The sequence below is a fragment of the Pseudopipra pipra genome, chromosome 8 (assembly GCF_036250125.1).
Source record: "Pseudopipra pipra isolate bDixPip1 chromosome 8, bDixPip1.hap1, whole genome shotgun sequence".
NCBI lineage: Eukaryota > Metazoa > Chordata > Aves > Passeriformes > Pipridae > Pseudopipra > Pseudopipra pipra.
The window spans coordinates 30,809,056-30,827,522 of record NC_087556.1 but is presented as its reverse complement, the minus strand read 5'-3'; the positions used below and the strand labels follow the sequence as shown (position 1 = coordinate 30,827,522).

Genomic DNA, 18,467 nt, shown 5'->3' with positions numbered 1-18,467 from the left:
GAAACTATTATGGATTTTGCTATCCACATCACACAAATGACCATGTCCAGGACCTTTCAGCAGGTGACCCATACCAGGTCGCACCTGAGGGCCCCTCACCCCATACCCTGGGCTTGGCCAACAGCCTCAGTGACGGAAAGGCTCAGAGGAAAGAGACCCAAACCCACCAAAAATCCCACCCTAATACCTCTGCTGCTCCCAAACCCTGTTCTGTATTTCCTGGCTGTTTTCTCAGGAGCCCTTTGCAGTGACAGCCTGAGTAGCTCAATCTTTCCATCAGCCTGTTCTCCACTGCCCTGTTTCCCCAGTGCCAACAGCAGTGTTGAGCAGAGAGACACATCAACAGAGACAAAAAAGAGCAGGTACCATGAGAATTAGTCATTTCTGTCTCTTTTCCCCCCAGACCCACCAGTCTTGGGCAGAGAACACAGTGCAGAGCAGAGCAGTCCCAGGGCACAGCTCAGAGCATTAGGGAGCAGTTCCTAGTTCTGAGGAGCAGGGGGTCTCCAGGCTGCCCTGCCCTGCTCCCAAACAAGGCCTCTCCCAGTGCATGGCCAAGCCCTATGGTGGGGGGCTCCATGTAATGGACCCAGCTGGATGAAACACCCAAAACTCCACACAACCTTTCTGATACACCTCTAAAGGTCTATCCCACAACGACTTTTCCCACATCCTCTTTTTGCCTGTCTCCAGAGTCCACCAACATTGTTCATCCGGGAAAACAAGGCAAACCACCATGTTATTCTTAGAAGACGGGAAAAAGAGGCAACTTCAAAGGAGAAAGTCAGGCAGGAAAAGTGGGAGGAATAATAGCACATCACGTGCTCATCACTGGGAAGGACACTTCCTAGCAAGCCTGGCTCACACAGAGGTTCTGTCCCGTGGCTGCCACTGACTCCAGGTGCCCAGCACAAGCTGTGGGTACCTCTGACTGTGGTAAAGTTACCTCAAATCCATCATCACAACACTTGTTTCTATTGTTAGTTTTGCACCAGTTGCATCAGTTTCTATTTGTGTTTCTCATGTTCCATCTTTAATTCATTGCTGAGACACAGGAAATCCCAATGGCCTTGTAGTGGCTTGTGGGCAGCTCCTGCCTTCACCACAGAAAAACCAGAGCAGGACTGTATCCAGCCTCATGGAGCTGTGTCCGTACAACTCCCATGAGATTCAAATCTGTTTCTAAGCAGGGCACAGACACTTCAATAGGAAGTCACATAAATGAATAGGAAGACCCATGAGAAAAAATACATCCTGTGAAGAAAAGGAAAAAGTCTCCTTCCAGAAACACCACTGATCGATGGTGCTGCCCAGAGTGACAACAGGGGTACACCCCATAATGCTCTGGTGAAATGCAGGCAGTATTTACCTTAATAAACTCTATTTGCTGTATCATGCTGATGTATTCATAATTTCATAAGAACAGCAGACGTTGTTCCTTGTCATTTATGACATTAAGTGGTTTGTAATTGTATTGTCCAACCATGAGCATTAACAGAACATCCCAAACTCACAAGCTGCAGCTTCCAAGGACCTGTAGATGACCTCGATGTCCAACACAGCTTCAATTTTATTGTTGCCAGAAGCTGCATCTGATGCTGGAACCTCCCATCTCTCTGTTCCATTATCCAGCTGGTGGGGGGGTGTGCTATGATGGCTTGTCAGAACAACACCAAGATCCAAATGCTGGTCACATTTCAGCCACTGAGAAGTTTATAATTATCATTAGCGATGAAGGGAGCTTTTTTTTCTTTAAAAGTGAGACTGCTAATGTTGTCCCTGTGAGAGCTGCAGGCTGGCACCGACGACAGGACAAGACCCTGCCCGTGACAGGGACAAAAAAGGAGGTTCTCCTAAGGGCAGTGCTAACAGAACAATAATCAGATTTCCAATTATTAATCTGATCCATGCCAAAATATTCTGCTCTTTGTCCTCAAGACAGATGATCTTTTATGGAATTCAGTAATGCATTTAGGGTGGGTTTGTTCTCATCCAGGCCACCTGACCCAGCTCTGTCCTCTCCTGCTCCCACTGCAACTCCTCCTCCTCCAACACCTGCACCTCTCTGTCCCCTTGCCCCACCCCGAGGCTGGCTCTTCCAACATAAGGGTCAGGGTTGGATTCAGAGACATCTGCCACTCGACAGGCAGCATATGTTGATCCATAAAAAGGTCTCCTTAATCAAAGACCTCGAAATGAGATCGCATTTGGGCTCAGGCAGGGAGGGGGAGTGGGGATGGTGTGGGAGGATTTTGTTGTAGAATCTAATATTGAAAAAACTCCCATGTTAGAGCCAGGAAGAACCTGAGCAGCCAACAGCTACTGAGTCTTGATGCACACACAGGAATTCATGTGAGAAAACATTCCTGCTGCCACCAGCCACAGCAAGTTCTCACTGTGCCGACGGCAGGAGCCGTCTTGTGGTCCAGCTCCAGATGTCGCTTGGGCTTCCAGACTGAGTGGAGCCACTTTCTGGATGCTGAGGATGTGCCCTGCCAAGCCAGACACCACAGGAACATCGCCCAGTGTGCCACGGGCAAAGCCAGCCATGGCAGGAACACCAATCAGTGTGCCACAGGCAAAGCCAGGCACCGCAGGAACAGCAGCCAGTGTGCCACAGGCAAAGCCAGGCACTGCAGGGCCGTGGACTGCATGTACCACGGGCAAAGCCAGCCACCACAGGGCCACCAACCACCCCTTCCCCACCTACACCAAGCACTGTGGCCATGCTCCACCTGCCCCGTGCTCCTGGCAGTGCCAGCCCCCACACAGAGACCTGCAGGGGTGGCCCAGGACCATCTGTGGGTTTTCGGGTGGAGGATGATGCTTCTGCCCTCTACTCTCTTACCCCTCTTTCCTGTCCACAGGCCCCCAGCTGCTGGCACAAGGGTCCATCCCACCTCCCATCCCACCTCCTGTCCCACATCGGTGTGACTCATCCACAGGGAATGATGGGGGCTGAAACAAACCCCAGGCAGTATCTAATGCAAATGTTAATAAGGCACCGGGTGTATAATAATAACAAAAGTGGGCAGCTTGTACGATAAATCACTGTCTTATGAAGACTGATCCTTCAGAAACCACAAACAGGTCCCCAGTGGGGACATGCAGGATCGTGTCCCAGGCTCCTTCCAGCTGAAGTCACTGCTCACTCTGTCTCTCCAGACAGTTCAGTGGCACTTTCCACTGTAATTTTCCTGCTGCTGTCCCCACAACAGAAGACAGTGAGGTGGTGCTGGACCCCACTGCCACTGCGGCTTTCCATGCTCTGCTATTCTCTTTCCTGTGGCTTTTACCGATGGACAGACTCTCAGCTTGACAACGTCCAAGAACAAAAATCACTTGGTATTACCTGGGAGTATCGGAGGGAGGATCTCCCTCTGTGTGCTCTGTGCTTTCTCACACGTCCCTGTGCAGCCTCAGGGGCCAAGTGGGACAATACCTGACCAGCACCAGATGGTCCAGCACCAGATGCTGTCCAGCACCCCAGGACCCACAGACACCCCTCACCTGGCTGTCCCCTCCCAGCAACCATGCTGCCTGTTGGCAAAGCCAAGGCATCCTCGCCTCTGGAGCCTCCCAATGACACAGCATGCAATCCAGTGACAGGGACAATGTCCAGCAGGGATGTGTGTCCCCAGTCCCTGCCCACAGCTCTGGCAAACCCTAAGCCTCATGTGAGCTCCAGGACAGCAAAGGAAAAATCAAGGGCAAAAAAATATCTGTGGCAGTTTAGTACCAGTGGATTAAACTTCCAGTCTTTCTTTTGGGGGAAAAAATTCAACATTTATAAAGCTGAAAAAAAGGAAAATGGATCAAGCTTGTGTTGATGTCAAAGAGAGATTCAGTTGAGAATAGACTTGAAGGGAATTTTATTTATGATGCAGCTACTGGGTGGGCATTTGTGACCTTTAGAAAATGGATTAAAGCCTTTCTATACCCAGCTCTGGGCTGTGTGAATTATTAAAGCAACAAAATCATGAAGTACCTGTGCAAAGCAACCCACGGCACAGCCAGCCCTCCTTGGGAGGGTCGGTGTGGAGCTGGGCACAAGGAGCAGGACACCCAGCCCTCTCTAGAGAAAACCAAAAGCCAGGTCTCCACCTCCTATGGGCCACTGGCACCCATCCCAGGCATATGGTTCCCCTGGAAGATTCCATTTCCTCCTGCTGCTGCTCATTCCATCCCCATCCCTGGTTTAATCCTCTATTTCCAAAGGCACACAAAGACATAAATCGGTGCTGAAAAACTTCAGATGTGTTCTTATTTCTTCACAGCAGTGAAGTGGATATAATGAATTCCCACAACCCCATCCAGCTTTTTATCCCTTGAAAAAGGCAGCTGGGGCTGATCTGCTGGTGAATTGAGAGGTAAGCCCAGGCAGGAGAAGGAGTTCAGGAATGAACGCCCTCAGCTCCCTCATGGTTCAAATGGATGGGGACTGAAGCCAGGAGAGGCCAATTTTTACTTAGGGAGGTATCAGGTGCAACACCACCAACGCCTTCAGAGATTTCTGGGTCTCATCACATCTTTTATGAAGCACAATGAACTTCAGAGCATGTTCCCCATTCAAACAGGGTCACAAACTGCACCTCATTCTGGAAACCCAGACCTGGCTGCTGCTACTTGGGAAATGGCACCAGAGCAGCCAAAACCTGAGCAACTGCTGCTGCTTGGAAAGGAGGCTGTGCTACAGGAGGAACACCATGCTTCTATGAAATTACTAAAAATCAAATCATATCACCTCTAATATGCGTGGAAAATATTACGCACTTGCTAATTGGAGTAAACATGGAATTGAACATGACCTTGATTGGATTAATGGCATCTTAAAGCTGATTAAACCCACCTTTAGCAAACAGAAATTGGCCATTTACTGCAGATACACCAGAGCCACAGCTCAAGGTCTCTCAGGCTCTTCAAAAGGGATTTGTGACTTCCTTGTCCCTTCTTTTCCTATAGTTCCTGCACTGATGACCACACAGTCTGTCCTGAGGGGTGCACAAAATGAGCGTGAAGGAACTGCTGAGCCCAAAGTCCCCACGGGTGCTGGTCCCGGGTCCCGTCACCACGGGATCACACAGCATCAGATTCCACAGGTCATTCATGCACACTGAGGGTCTACACCCCTACTTTGAGATGGATGGGACACCGGCTCCTAAATATCCTCCTGAACGTGGGCAGAGAGTGGTTAAACCAACCAAAGCAACTAAACCACCCCTAAATTTTAAATACCACTTTCCAGGTAGGTAGTTCTATGTTTTCTGTAATTAAATGCGAGTTGTAAATGACTTGGTAAATGCAAAAAGCTTTTCTCAGTGTCAGAGGAAATTCAGCATATTGACATAATTATCCAGAAAGATGACAGATGAATCATTTCAGCATTTTGTTGAAAGTGTATGTACAGTTCTGATGCCTGATAGACTGCTACGTGCTAGACTTAACCTTTCTGCAGCGTAAACAGAGGAGTGAGCAGCCACAAGGAGCAGCCACGAGGAGCAGAGCAGCCTTGGGGAGCAGCTCTCTTCAAAGTCTTCTTATCCTGCCCTGGGATAATAACTTTTTTTTCTTCATTTCATGTTCTCAGCAGAATTAATTTTCCAAGTGCTGCTTCTCAAAAGAATAAAACTCCCTTCTCTGGAAAGTTACTTTTAGAAATATGAATTTTCTTAAATCAGCTTGAAAAAAAAAAAAATGAGCTGCTCTTTTTGAGATTTTGAGTTAGTCTTTGGTCTTTGACAGTGAGATGAAGTGACAAGACCCTGAGAGTTTCCATTCTCACCAGGAGTGTCTGAGGAGACTTTCCTCTGCTCTTTGCCTTATCCTCACAGTGCTGCCCCATGGAAGGATCTGAGCTGGTATTTAATAATTCACCATCATTTAACAGAAGTCCAGAAATTTGACAGAGTTCTGCTGCCAGCTTTTGCCTCTCCTTGCTGAAGGGACGTGGCTGCAAACACCGGTGACTATTTCAAACCACCCCCTCAGTGACTTACACACTGCTGGCAATCCATTTTCATTAGCCCTGGAAGTCCCATGCAGACTTACATCGAAGCCCAGCAGGAATTCACGGGGGTGGATTGTGCCAGAGCAGTCTAATAGATACCTCAGTGTTCATCAGTTCACTGAGGCTGTAACGAAACGACTTCATTAGCAAGCAGCACTAATGGCAGCACTGTGACTAACACTGTCCTCGCTCCTGACTCTCAGAAAAGCTGGACTCTACCCACCCAGACTGTGGCTGGATTTTGTGCTGCTGCTGTTACTCAACACTGACACTACTTCGTGCATTTTGAGTATTTAAAAAGAGATTTCCAGTAATCAGTAAAAATTTGGGCTCTTCTTTGGCCAAACAGGTCTCAGATCTGCTGAGAAATTTCTGCCTTTGCAAAGTCTCCAGTTTCCAGCCATCCAAGTACAGCAGGTCCTGAGGCCATGGCCTGGTCAGACATTGCCTCATCAGGTTGCATCAGGCAGAGGGAGAAGGCGAAGGATAGGGCAGGTCACCTCCAGAGCCAGGTTCAGATTTTCTCATCCTCATGGCATCAGCTTTTGAACAAAGCACAGTGAGAGAAACCGGCCAAGATGACGCAACCAGCAGGAAGCATGAGCATGGACAGCTTTCCCTGACGGCTCAGCTTGTCCTCAGTTTCTCTTACCAGTGTCTGGGGACACTTGTGTCCCTCTCTGAGCTGGGCTGGGCTATTTCATAGGTTTGATATCACACGTTTCACACAATTTTCAAGGCCATTTCCCTGCCTGAAGCCCCAGTCCTGCACACAACCCTGCACCACACAACCATCCCATGAGAAGGTGACAAGCCGATTCAGCGCGTTCAGGGATCATCACTGGGACTGTCGCTCCCACAGCTCCTGTCCATTGGCACAGGTGACTCAGCTACAGAGGGACACAACCACTGCTGGGTCACAGTAAAACAAGGGATAAAATGAATGCAATGAAGCCTTGTGTGCATCCAAGGACATGCATACACACACTGAGGGTTGTGCTGGCAGTGCAAACTCAGGTTGGAAATGCCATGAGAGATGCAGCAAAGTCACCTACACAGGCATCAAGTGAGAGTCAGTGAAAAAGGGAATGAAAAAGGACTAACACTAGGAAACCAACCAGTAACTGATTTCCAGAGCTATCCAGCTTTTTGATCATCACCTCCCACCTCTTCCCACATGCTTGGCAAAAAAAACTTGTTAAAAATAAACAATAAAACCTCTTCAGCATAACTCATTTCTGACTGGGAAAAAAGCCCAGGACTTCGGAGAACCCCCTTGACCACAGTGTGCCAGCTCAGTCCATCACCCAGGACAACTTCCAGCACCTTCCTGACTTACTACCCCCTCACAGTCCAGACACCCCCACAGGAAACAAACCATAACGAACATTTGCTGTGAAATGGTCACAATTGTGCTGGTAGTTTAAAACACACCTGTTTCACCAAGATGCCAAGAAATAAAGCAGCGCCAAATGGCAACAAGGTATTTTCCTGAACATTTTTCCTGTGTTCACTGAGCAGCCATCATAAAAAATATAAAAATAGCCTATTTCAGTCCTGTTACTGTTTCAATACCCCATAAGTACATAACAGCAGACACCTGATAAACCCCACAAGACCGAGCGCTCAGGCCTACCTTGCCAAAGCTTCCCTTCCCAATCGCCCGGAGAATCTGGAAGTGGTCAAAGTTCACTACAAGGTAAAGAAAAAAGAATTTAAATTTGTAAATGCTTTACTGCAATGAGCTTGCATTTAAAAGAAGGCAGGGAGACAACTAAGAACATTGGCTAAGCTTTTAATAAAACTGCTGCAGGACAGCAGTTGTTTTGTCAAGTCTCTTTTCATCTGCTTGATGGAGCTGGCAGAGGGTTCGATGAGGTTACTATATTAGTGGTTTAGCACAAGTTAAAATACAGCTTGGACCTGTGTGGATAAAGGAGGGGTCTCAGAGCTCACGGACAAACTCCGAGCGTGGCAGAGCAGGGAACACAACGAGCCCCTGCCCCACGCCCCACACAGGACACTGCTCCGCTCCACACGACCGCGCTGAGCCACCCATGCATGTTCGACACAGGTGGGCTGGTGGTGCTGCCCAAGGGCAGCATTTTGAGGACAGGGATGGCCTTCCACTCCCTCCATGTGCAAGCCCACCTGGGCCAGACCCATTCTTTTTTCCAGAGCCAGGGTGAGAAGCAATGGCAAGAAAGGACCATGCAGCTGTAACACCTCACCACTGCCTCGATCGGCAGCTGCTGCAAACAAAATTATTTTTATACTGAAGTACTGCTGTGATCTAATTTAGTGCCACTTTTAGATAAAGAAGACGAGGTAAGGAGGAGCTCACTGGTGGACTGAGCTGCACTGTCTCCAGTACATCTGTCAGCCCTTGACAGTTCCACCATGAGAGCCCAATCCTGTGGGGGACCCTCAGCATTCCACGCCAGTTTTCTAGAGGAAGAGAAATGCTTGGCATGGGGTTGGGGATTTGCAGTGTGAATGATGCATGAGATGGTCAACAATGAGCACTGACCCAGTGTTTGACCAACAGTGGAGACCAAAATCACATAGGAAGAGTGGGAGCAAAGCATTCACTATAAATAATACCAGTCCCACTCCCAGATCTTAAATAAATGCACATCTGCCATCTCTGAGGATGAATCAAGAGCCCACGCATGCCCATGGAGTTCCTATTACCCTTTTGTGCTAGGCTTATATCCAAAATATTGTTATTGTCACTTTTGTGGGACATTTTCTACAGGAGAGCTCAGAAAACTTTGCCAAATGAAACTGAAAACAGAATCTGGGCCAGCTCCTACTACTTATCTCCTCACACTCCCACTCCACTCTACCAGCGACGCTGAAGGGCAGATGCACAACCAATTGGTGCATGTTTAGTTGTCTTAGTTGACATCGTGGTGATCGGTCAAAGGTTGGACTCAATGACCTTGCAGGTTTTTTCCAGCCTTAATGATTCTATTGATCTCCCACAGATTGCTCCAGGAGTCTCCATGAAAAAACCCCATGGGGACACCAGTGCCCCCCCATCCTTCTGATGGCCTCCCACGGCTCTGGAGGAAAGGCTCAGCTGCACGGGTGCTGTGTGAGCTCCTCATCACATCCCTTCTCCCTGGAGCTTTTTATTTAAGCAGTAGTTTACTGAGGATTTTCCTACCACCCCTATTAGAGAGGCTGCAGTGAGCAATGCAGAACTGCAGCTACAGCTTCTTCGTAAATATTCTGTTTGAAATCTTCTGGCTGAAGCATTTGGGGTAACAGATCAAATGTTTTCCACGTGCGATCAAATCCATTGATTGACCTTCTGTCTCTAAGAAGCACTCCAAGAGGACACTCAGCTACAGGGAGCTCCTTTGAAGGACAGCATTTCCTTGGCAATTAAACCACATGCAAGCGCTCATGATCTGCCATCGCTCCAGGATAGCTTTTGACAATTCTTTATTATAATGTTTGGAATATTATGTATAAAAGCATTGCCACTGAGAAAACAAACCCCAAAGTGTCATTTCCATGTATCCATGACTACAACAGCTCTGGGAAGCCTGCTCAAGTCAGCAAGCAGGAAACAAACCTAGATATGAATATTCACCAGGCCCTTGAACCTATCAGCAGAGATGTCACTTTTAATAAATTAATACACAGTTCTGCTGATGGGAAGTTCAGATGATGTTAGTGAACAGGCACTGACTGGTTTTCCAGTTCCAGTATTTTCTGCAGGATTCAGTCAGCAATCTGACAACTCTGTGTAAGTGAGCAATTCTATGATTCCATGATCCCTTTAAAGAAAAAGCAAATCTTAACATTTGAGGAAGAAAATCATAGTAGCAGTGTGTTGCTTTTTGTGCACAACACACTGAATTTCTAAAAATGACAACTTATCACTACAGAATATGTGATTATCCCTGAAATAGAAATCCTGAACCTGCCTGGAACAGTTGCGTGTGCTCCAGAGGCTCCACTCTGAGCTGACAGGAGAAAGCTGTCACTCACCCGCAGCCAGAAGTGCTGATGATTTGGGGGTGACTGGTAAGGGCCTGAGTCACAGATGCCAGTGGAGGCTTTCGTGGCAGCGAGCAGGAGGTGACAGCTGTTGCCTGTTCACAGGCCCTGCTCACCCGCTGCTGTGACTTCACATGGCACGGCTCTGACAGCCACAATCTGGAGGTACAGAAATGGATTTGGCTTGAGGACGAACTGGAGGAACTCACAAGAGTGGGAAAGGGACCTGAAAACCTGGGATGGTTTAGGAAGCGGGTGTCTTTACTGAGAGGGTGTCCAAACCCTGGAACAGGCCTCCCAGAGACATGGTTGTGCCCCAATCCTGTCAGTGTTCAGGAGGCATTTGGACAATGCCCCTAACAGCGTGCTTCAGCTTTTGGGCAGCCCTGAAGCATCAGGCACCGAGACTAGATGACCCCTGTAAGTTCCTTATAACTGAAAATATTCTATTCTTCTATTCCATTCCATTCCAAATCCACCTGCAATGTGCAAATCCGAGGTGCCCCGGTGCCAGGACACTCACTCACACCCCAGCCCAATGCCATCTGCTGTGCTGTGATGTCCCTGGGGTATTGCCTTAGCTCCTCACGAGAACAGGAAACTAATTGTTCCCAAATTGTTCCCATTGACTCCTCCAGCGGCTCATTATCAATGTAGCACCTTCGCAGAAGAGCGGAACTGTGGGACATAAGAACAAGAGACACATGTGCCTCTTCCTGGCTCTCCCTGGCACCAAGTGACAAACTGTGAATCACAAATAAAGATAAATACCACGACCTGGCTTTGCTCAGTGTGGTGTGGCTTTGTTCTCCAGCTCCAGGAACACATGACAAGCAGGATGGCAGCATTCCATGTGCCCAAGGGACCTCCTCAAACCTCACACAGCCCGGCCCTGCCCACAGCACAACAGGGTGCCAGGTGCTGCACTGACATCTCTGTAATTAAGATCTCACTGTAGTCACAAGATGTACTGTGGGATAAAGCAGCCTGGATGCACAGCTTCCATTTGTCAGTGAAATAAAGAGAATGAAGAGTACGTTTCTCTTTATATAGAAGGATGAGAGATGAAAAAAAATAGGGTTTTGTCTTTACTATTTTAAAGTGGTGAATTTTTCTCATTATTTTTGCTGTTAATTCTTCATTTATTTAGAAGATATCTAAAAGTATAGCAAGATAAAACTACCATAAAACTTAAGATACACAGTGGACACCCAGTGAGAGTTCATCAGGACCTGGTATTAATGTCCAGCAGCAGAAGCACAATGTAGTGGGATGCAGCTAATAAACTCAGTCTCCAATACCCTCAAATCTGGGGAAACCAGCAAACTAAAAATCACGTTTTAAGGATCGAGTCAGCCTTTCACTCTTTATGTGAATGTTTTCCAGCCTCATCAGTAACAGGGACATTTACCTCCAAGACTGATTCTCTTCAACATTAAAGACCTAAGAAATTACTTTTTGAGTTTTGTAACAGCAAATGTGTCAGTGTAGTATGACATGATCTACTTTCTATCAATGTATTTCTGTATGTTGGCATAATTAATAGCATTTGTCTACCTATTGTATTGCTGCAACATATCTTGGAGGAAGCACCCCAGTAATTGATGTAGAAACATTAAATTGCGGCCACAGAACCACAAGTTTGTGGCCACAAAATGCCAAGAGTTTCATCTGGCAGGAAGGAGAGTTCCAGCTTTGATCCAAAGCCACTGCACCCATGGACTGATGCAGGAAGGTGAGGCCACCTCTGTGAGCCTCCGGGAGGAGATGGAGGGAGAAGGTGCGCAGCCCTGCAGCACAGGGGGAAGGGTGGGGAAAGACAAAGGACAACAAAAAGGAACCCAGCAGGATGAATAGATTAGGACCAGCTTTAGAGCCACAGGGAGGGCCCGAAAAGGGAGATGGGGCAGAGAAGGGAAGGATGGCAGAGAGTCCATAGGGGAAACAGCGGCACCGCTACGAACGGAGACCTCCGAATGTTCCCAAAGAAGGGGTGAGCCTGCCAGAAACAGCATGGGAGAGAAGGGGAGAATAACAGGAGGGATAGGGGGGACTCAGTATGAAAAGCTTCCAAACTGGAGAATGAACCTGCGAAGACCAAAAGTGAGATTTGTGGTTAGAGGTGAGGTAAAGCACAGGGGGGAAGGGCAATGAGGTGTGATGTCAGTAGTCCTTCAAGAGCCTGAAACCCTTAGAACACAAGGCATCCCATTTTCTCTAACTGGAGGGCTCAATGTGGTGCAGGAAACCACTGCTTTCCTTTCTGTCCCTGGAGAAAGCCCAAGCAGTATGTTCGGTCTCCAATGTCTGGGGCTGATCTGTTTCGCCTATTCATATCCACAGAGAAGATTATATGGGTGAGAAAAATGGAAATACAGTGTAATGTGACTGTCAGGAACCTCAAGTGAGCATTAACTACCCAGGAATCCAGGGAATGCTGGTAGATAATGAAAGAAATTAAAGGTACAATACCAGCCCAGTGCTACAAATGAACCCCTTCGAAACCACGTATTCAAACATACTATTAGGAAACAACTATGAAGTCATGTAAAAACGGCGAGTTATTGTATAATTAAAAATTAATCCCTGTGAGTCCTCAAGGAATCAAATGCACCATGCAAAGCAACTGCTAAGTCAGGTTAGGTATAGTGGGTTATTGATATCGGGTACAAAAATGTTTGGATTGGCCAGAAACCATTCCTAATTAGTGAAAAAATACCACATTGGCCAGGAGCCCTTCCAAAGGAGTGCGAACACGTTGTGTTCATCTGATCTCCATCAGCGAGCTCAGGAGGCAGTAGAGAAGGAAACTCCAGCACCCCATTCCTTGTGCTCTGTGTGCTCCACAAGTGCTATTTCTGTTAGAAAAATACATGTTACTGTGCAACAACAACCCAGGGAGGCCAACAGGTCGCTCATTAACCACTCAGCTGAGCCCTCACTGGTGCAGATTAACGAGCACTAAATGAGTTCCTGGTGGTCCTGGTCAAAAGTACCAGAGACGGGGCTGTGCTTCACACACACAGGTTGCTGTACAGCCAGGGCTGTTCCCCACACACAGTTCTCACAGCACTCAGCCTCCCAGAGCTCGGGGTGAGGTGTGTTTTCAGGGCTGGCTATGGGGCAGCCCCACAAACAGTCACCAGAGATGCCAACCACCCAACACAAGTAACCAAATGCTCCAGGGCCAACTCCAAAGACGGTTCTGTTCCTCTGTGCTCCCACGTGTCCAGCTGTTATTGCCAGAAGGGCACTGCCTCTCAGCACAACTCCCTGGTAAATGGTCCATTTTATGGTGGTACTGCGTGTTAAACAGCTTCCCAGGAAATTACAGACTGGTGGTGTTGGAAAAGTAAAGGTAACACGGACATTCAACCCCACTCACATCAACACTCCCATGTAACCTGGGGGAGGTGGCCACGTGGCTCCACTGGGGTCAGGGCTCTCGCACCAGTGCGTCCCCTCTCCCAGCAGGTTCTGTGCTGGCAGGTGACAGGGACACCCACCATTAAACCTTCCTGCCCCAGGAATGCTCCAGGAGCCACTGCCAAACACCAGCACACAGCACACCTTGGCACACGTTCACCTGCTCCATGAGCGGCTTCCTGGGGCAGAACCAGCACCAACCTGGGATGGAAAACTTCATATGCAGCTGGAATAAAACCTCTCTGGCAAATAGTCAAACTCCTCCAGCTCCCCAAGTCTGAAGCGGAGCTGAAGCCGTTTGATCACAGAATCGTGTGATCTGGGCTGAAAGGACTGATAATTAGAGCCCTACCAGGAGCGACAGGAACGCACCAGCTTGATCCCAGTTCCTTGGATGTGCCTCTGTGACAAACCCCAGGCTGTTTCCCAGGGCAGATCCACACCAAGGTGCTGGTGCTGCCACAGGAGGACTCACAAGGAAGGGCTGATTCGACAGGAAAATCAGCTTCTGCCTCACAGCAGCAATCCCAGGGCCAGCCTTTACTTGGTTTTTTGCCTTTTTTCCCCACTTCTACGGCTTAGAAAATTTTATTTCAAGGAACTAAAATTGATTTACAAAAAAAAAAAAGCCTTTATAGCATATGTTTATAGTAGCACAACGTTAGCAATAAACAGCCGCTGGATGTTACTTAATGTGTCTGCAGCATATGTTAGAAATGATAAATGGGTGAGTTCAGGTGCCTCATGAAAGATTGAGGCTGTACCGTGTTCAGGGCTTGGCTGGGACTGCTAAAACCCCCAAAGTGAACAGAAAACACCTTGGTAAAGCTAAGTAGTTTTAGACAAATTGATTCCAACCAGGATTGTAAAGCAGGCTGGACCAGGACACTGAAGAAATTTTCCCCATTCATTTGTTTACAACATATAAAAGTGTCTCTTTTGGAATGTTTTCAAAACTGGTCTTGCCAGCACTTTTTGGCACAATAAGGCCTCTTTGTAGTTTAATTTTAAAAGGTAAAAAGAATAAATAGTTACACCAAATTAAATGTTAGACCCCAGATGAAGTTTTCATTTCTCCTCTGAAATATCTGAATTTCAGGTAAAACACCCCAATGGAGATCATCTGTGTGTGCTGGAAAGCAGCTTATAAACTTCTGGGGATTGTGAAATACCCTACTTAGAAAAACACCTAATTTTCAATTTGAATTGTTTATTATTGTTTTATAAAATCAGAAGTTCTCAACGTTTCATAGAATTACAGAATTGGCTCAGAAGGCACCTTAAAGCTCATCTCATTGCAACCCCTGCCATGGGCAGGGACACCTTCCACTGTCCCAGGTTGCTTCAAGACTCCTCTAACCTGGTCTTGAACACTTCCAGGGATGCGGCAGCCACAGCTTCTCTGGGCAACCTATGTCAGGGCTTCACCACCCTCACAGCCAAGAATTCCTGCCCAATATCTAATCTAAATCTAACCTCTGTCAGTTTAGTCTTTTAAAATCAAAGCAAGTTATTTAATTAGAAATCCTCCTGGTGACCTTTTTTCCCCCCCTTTATGGGGTGTGTGCAGACCCTCATGGGGCCCCAGTTCAACAGCTCATGTCCTTAAACATAACTCCAATAAATGTTTTTTAGTGAGAGGGTTAATGTTACCACAGCCCCTTCACAGAAGTCCTCCCTTAACTACAACCAGTACATCTTTGTATTTTGGTGTCAGCCTTAACACCCATAATGGGTGGGAAGGGAAGGTGCTGAGTCCTTATGCTCCCCTTCCAGCAGGGCCTCTGTGGAGCCACCCCTGCCGCAGAGGCTGCTCCTTCATCCCAGTTGTCCTCATCAGACCTGCTGCCTCATAAAAAATGGATACTGCAGCATTCCTCAGCCTCCCCACCGGAGAAGGAAACCTGCCCTGCACCCTCAAGCTGCAGCTGAACTGTAAAACATTGAAGCCCATCCAGTGATGCTGGATGAATTCTGGAAGCGGGACGCCAGCAGGGCTGGCAGCTAAGCTTATGCAAACCCAGATTTAAGTGGAAGGAGGATGTGTCTGAAGGCCTGTTGGAGAGCCAGAGCCTCTGGATTCTCATCCAGGACACCACCACCGCCTTTCTCCTGCCAACACGCAAGAGAAGTCCTACAGCCAGGAGGACCAGCACAGGCTGGTCTTACAGTAGCCTCTCCAACAGTCATTTTCCTGTTTGGCTTTTCCCATGGCAGCCACTCCAGTGTGATGTGGGAGGGATTCCCCAAGAGAGAAGGGAAAGATCAGCATCTCGCAGCCCGCGGTGCAGGGGCAAAACCTACAACAGGGAGCTGCCAGGCAGCAGGTTCAGCTTACCCTGGGTACACATAGCAGGGAGCTCTGCTGGCTTCTCGTACAAAGACAAGGAAGGAAATAATTAATGGCAGGTTTTACAGCTCTGTGGGGAAGCAGTTCCACCAACCAAACTTAATTGTCTCGTTTGAAGTTTCCGGAAGGCACAGCACTGGAAGGCAGTGGCACAGGCCCCTCTGTCTGTGCGAGCCACTAGGCTCTGTGCCGCCCTGGGGCAGGTGAAGCTCTGCTTTAGTATTTTATATAAGTTTTAGTACTGTCTGTGACAATGAAACACACATCACCTGGGCAAGGAGCAGGCTGAGCTGTGCCTTTCTGGCTCCATTTTAAAGCATTAACCACAGTTCTGTCCTGTCTAATACAACAAGGACAGATTCTTTTCACATTTATGCCACAGTAATAGTTCCATTGAGTGTCACCAACTTGCAGTGCAAGAAATACAGGTTTTAGATCAGAAATAATGATCTTGGCTCACCCTGTGGTCCTGACTGTACACTGGGAAACCATGAAACAAGATGTTAATTCTTTAAATCATTTCAATTCACAATTTAAACAAAAGCTGATCTGTGACAAGGCCACCTCTGAGGATCTGACACTACAAAGTGCTCCCCATCGCCAGGTCTTCAGTTCACCTGTGCCCTGAGGATGAGACAAGCCTGGATCTTGGATTTTCTCTCAGTAGGAGCCTTCTTTGAGCGAATTCCCAGGACTTAAAGGATGTGAAGGCTTTGTGTTGCCGTCCTGCCCAGGAGCACGTTTCGCTCCAAAAGCACAGTACCTTCCCATGCTCCAGCCTCTCCTCTATGTTAATCACTTCAAAGTTGCTAAATTATTCACTGCTCAGAAAATACATTTTCATTTCTTAGAGCTGGCAGCCGAGGATGACTTACAGAAATAGGTCATGTTCATCCCATAGAAGAATTACCATACACTTCATGTGCTCCCCTCCCCAGTTTCCATTTTTAAGCTCTGCTCCATGTGAGGACGGGCCAAATTTAAACTGTCTGCATTTTTCATGCTGCTCCCACAGTCTCCACCATGTGCCCTGACTTTCCATTTTTAATAAATTGCACCCAGTGACAAAATTAACAGACCGACTTCTGTCTGGTGCTCCCACAGACCTGAGCAAACCACCACTACCTTGGCTTGGGAAAACTCTGTCCAGCCTGGAGCTCAACCTCCACCACCCTTGGCCTTGAAGGTTTGCACCTGCCTTGAAGGGGGAAGCAGGTTGTAGTTTTCCTTCTTTTAATTTTTTTTACCTCAATATCTCCAAAATAAACAGATTTTAACGTGACATTAAAAAAAAAAAAAAGTGACATTTTTTGCTGGCACATTTAATTTTCTGTTTTTCCACATTCCCAAATGAAATACAATTTGCCGAGGCTTTTTCCCAGCAAGCTGTCAGCCAGAATATAGAATATGCTCGAGCTGCTGTTGTCTGTTGGGTCCACGGCAAGCTTTCCTCACTGGGAACCACAAGGAACAAGGACTGTGCTCCTGCCATGTTTTGCACTGGCAGAGGTGGCACGTGCCAGTGTTGGATTACACAGAGACCACACTGGAGCCTCCAGCCTCCGGGAACAGGATTCAACCAAGGGGAAACAAGTGGCACATGAAACCACAGGACAAAGCAAGAGACCTTTAATAGAATCATAGAATCCCAGACTGCTTTGGGTTGGGCGAGACCTTAAAGCTCATCTCATTCCACCCTCTGCCATGGGCAGGGACACCTTCCACTAGCCCAGGTTGATCCAATCCCTGTCCAAACCTGCCTTGGAACACTTCCAGGGATTGGAACGTTCAATATCATCACCAAAACTGATGAAGAAGAGCAAAATCAAGATCTAAGCCCAGTGTGCAGGCAGAGGAGTGAAGGGGCACGGCAGGTGGGTAAGGGAGGATGGAGGGGACCACAGCACCTCGCCGATGTCACCGAGGACACGGTGCTCTATTCCGAGCACCATCTCTGACCCAGAGTGAGTTGCACTGACTGTCTCTTCAGGCTGCTTGTTGAACAGCACATTCTGCAGCCCCAAGCGTCCTCATGCTGTGCCACCCACGGGAGCAGCACAGGGGCTCTTGTTTCCCATGGAAACCGTGCAAAGGTGTCATCCCCAGGCTGGAGAGCTTGCTGCTCGTGGGGCAGCACCTGCAGCTCCCAGGGAAAGAAAGAGCAGGAACAATGAGGGGAAAAAAAGGTCCATGAACCATTGCTTGGAAATTCTAAGGTCCAAATTCAACTCTGTGCACAATGGCAGTGGCAGAGCTTGGGGATATTTTGGCAGAATCCACAGGAGGCTTTTCCGACTGACTCTAATGAGACAAAGATTCTCTCAGTAAGGCTCTGAGAGGTGCCACTCCACTGCACCGGCCAGGTACTCAGTTTGCTTAAGCACTGGGGACCTGCCTTAAGCCAGGCCCAGTGACACAGCTCAGCACACCTTCAGCAGGGTCCACAGCCCCCCGATGGCAGAGTCCCCGGCAAACCCCGGTCCCTCCGTCGTGACTCCGCACTCCGGGATCCTGTTTGTTTGTGATTCACGCCAAGTGAGAGGGATGCTGCTCACGGAATGCAGCTGCCCTGCCATATGCAGCGGATTAATTACCGCATCGTTTGTTCCCATGGCAGGTCGAAGCGATCATTACCAACTCAGGAACACAAGTGCTAATAATAGTATTGCT

The 18,467-nt window shown here is 48.0% G+C and overlaps 1 protein-coding gene across 2 annotated transcripts in view; it reads right to left on the bottom strand.

Annotated features, from left to right (window-relative positions):
* The window catches only part of STK32C (serine/threonine kinase 32C), a 67,175-nt gene that overhangs the window by 22,952 nt on the left and 25,756 nt on the right, over positions 1-18,467 (bottom strand). Inside the window, exon 2 of one of the 2 annotated variants that reach the window (XM_064663499.1) lies at positions 7,644-7,699. The exons of the other annotated variant lie outside the window; for it this stretch is intronic. Within the exon in view, the coding sequence (XP_064519569.1) occupies positions 7,644-7,699 (56 nt within the window). The remainder of the gene's footprint in view (positions 1-7,643; positions 7,700-18,467) is intronic. 2 annotated transcript variants of the gene reach the window in all.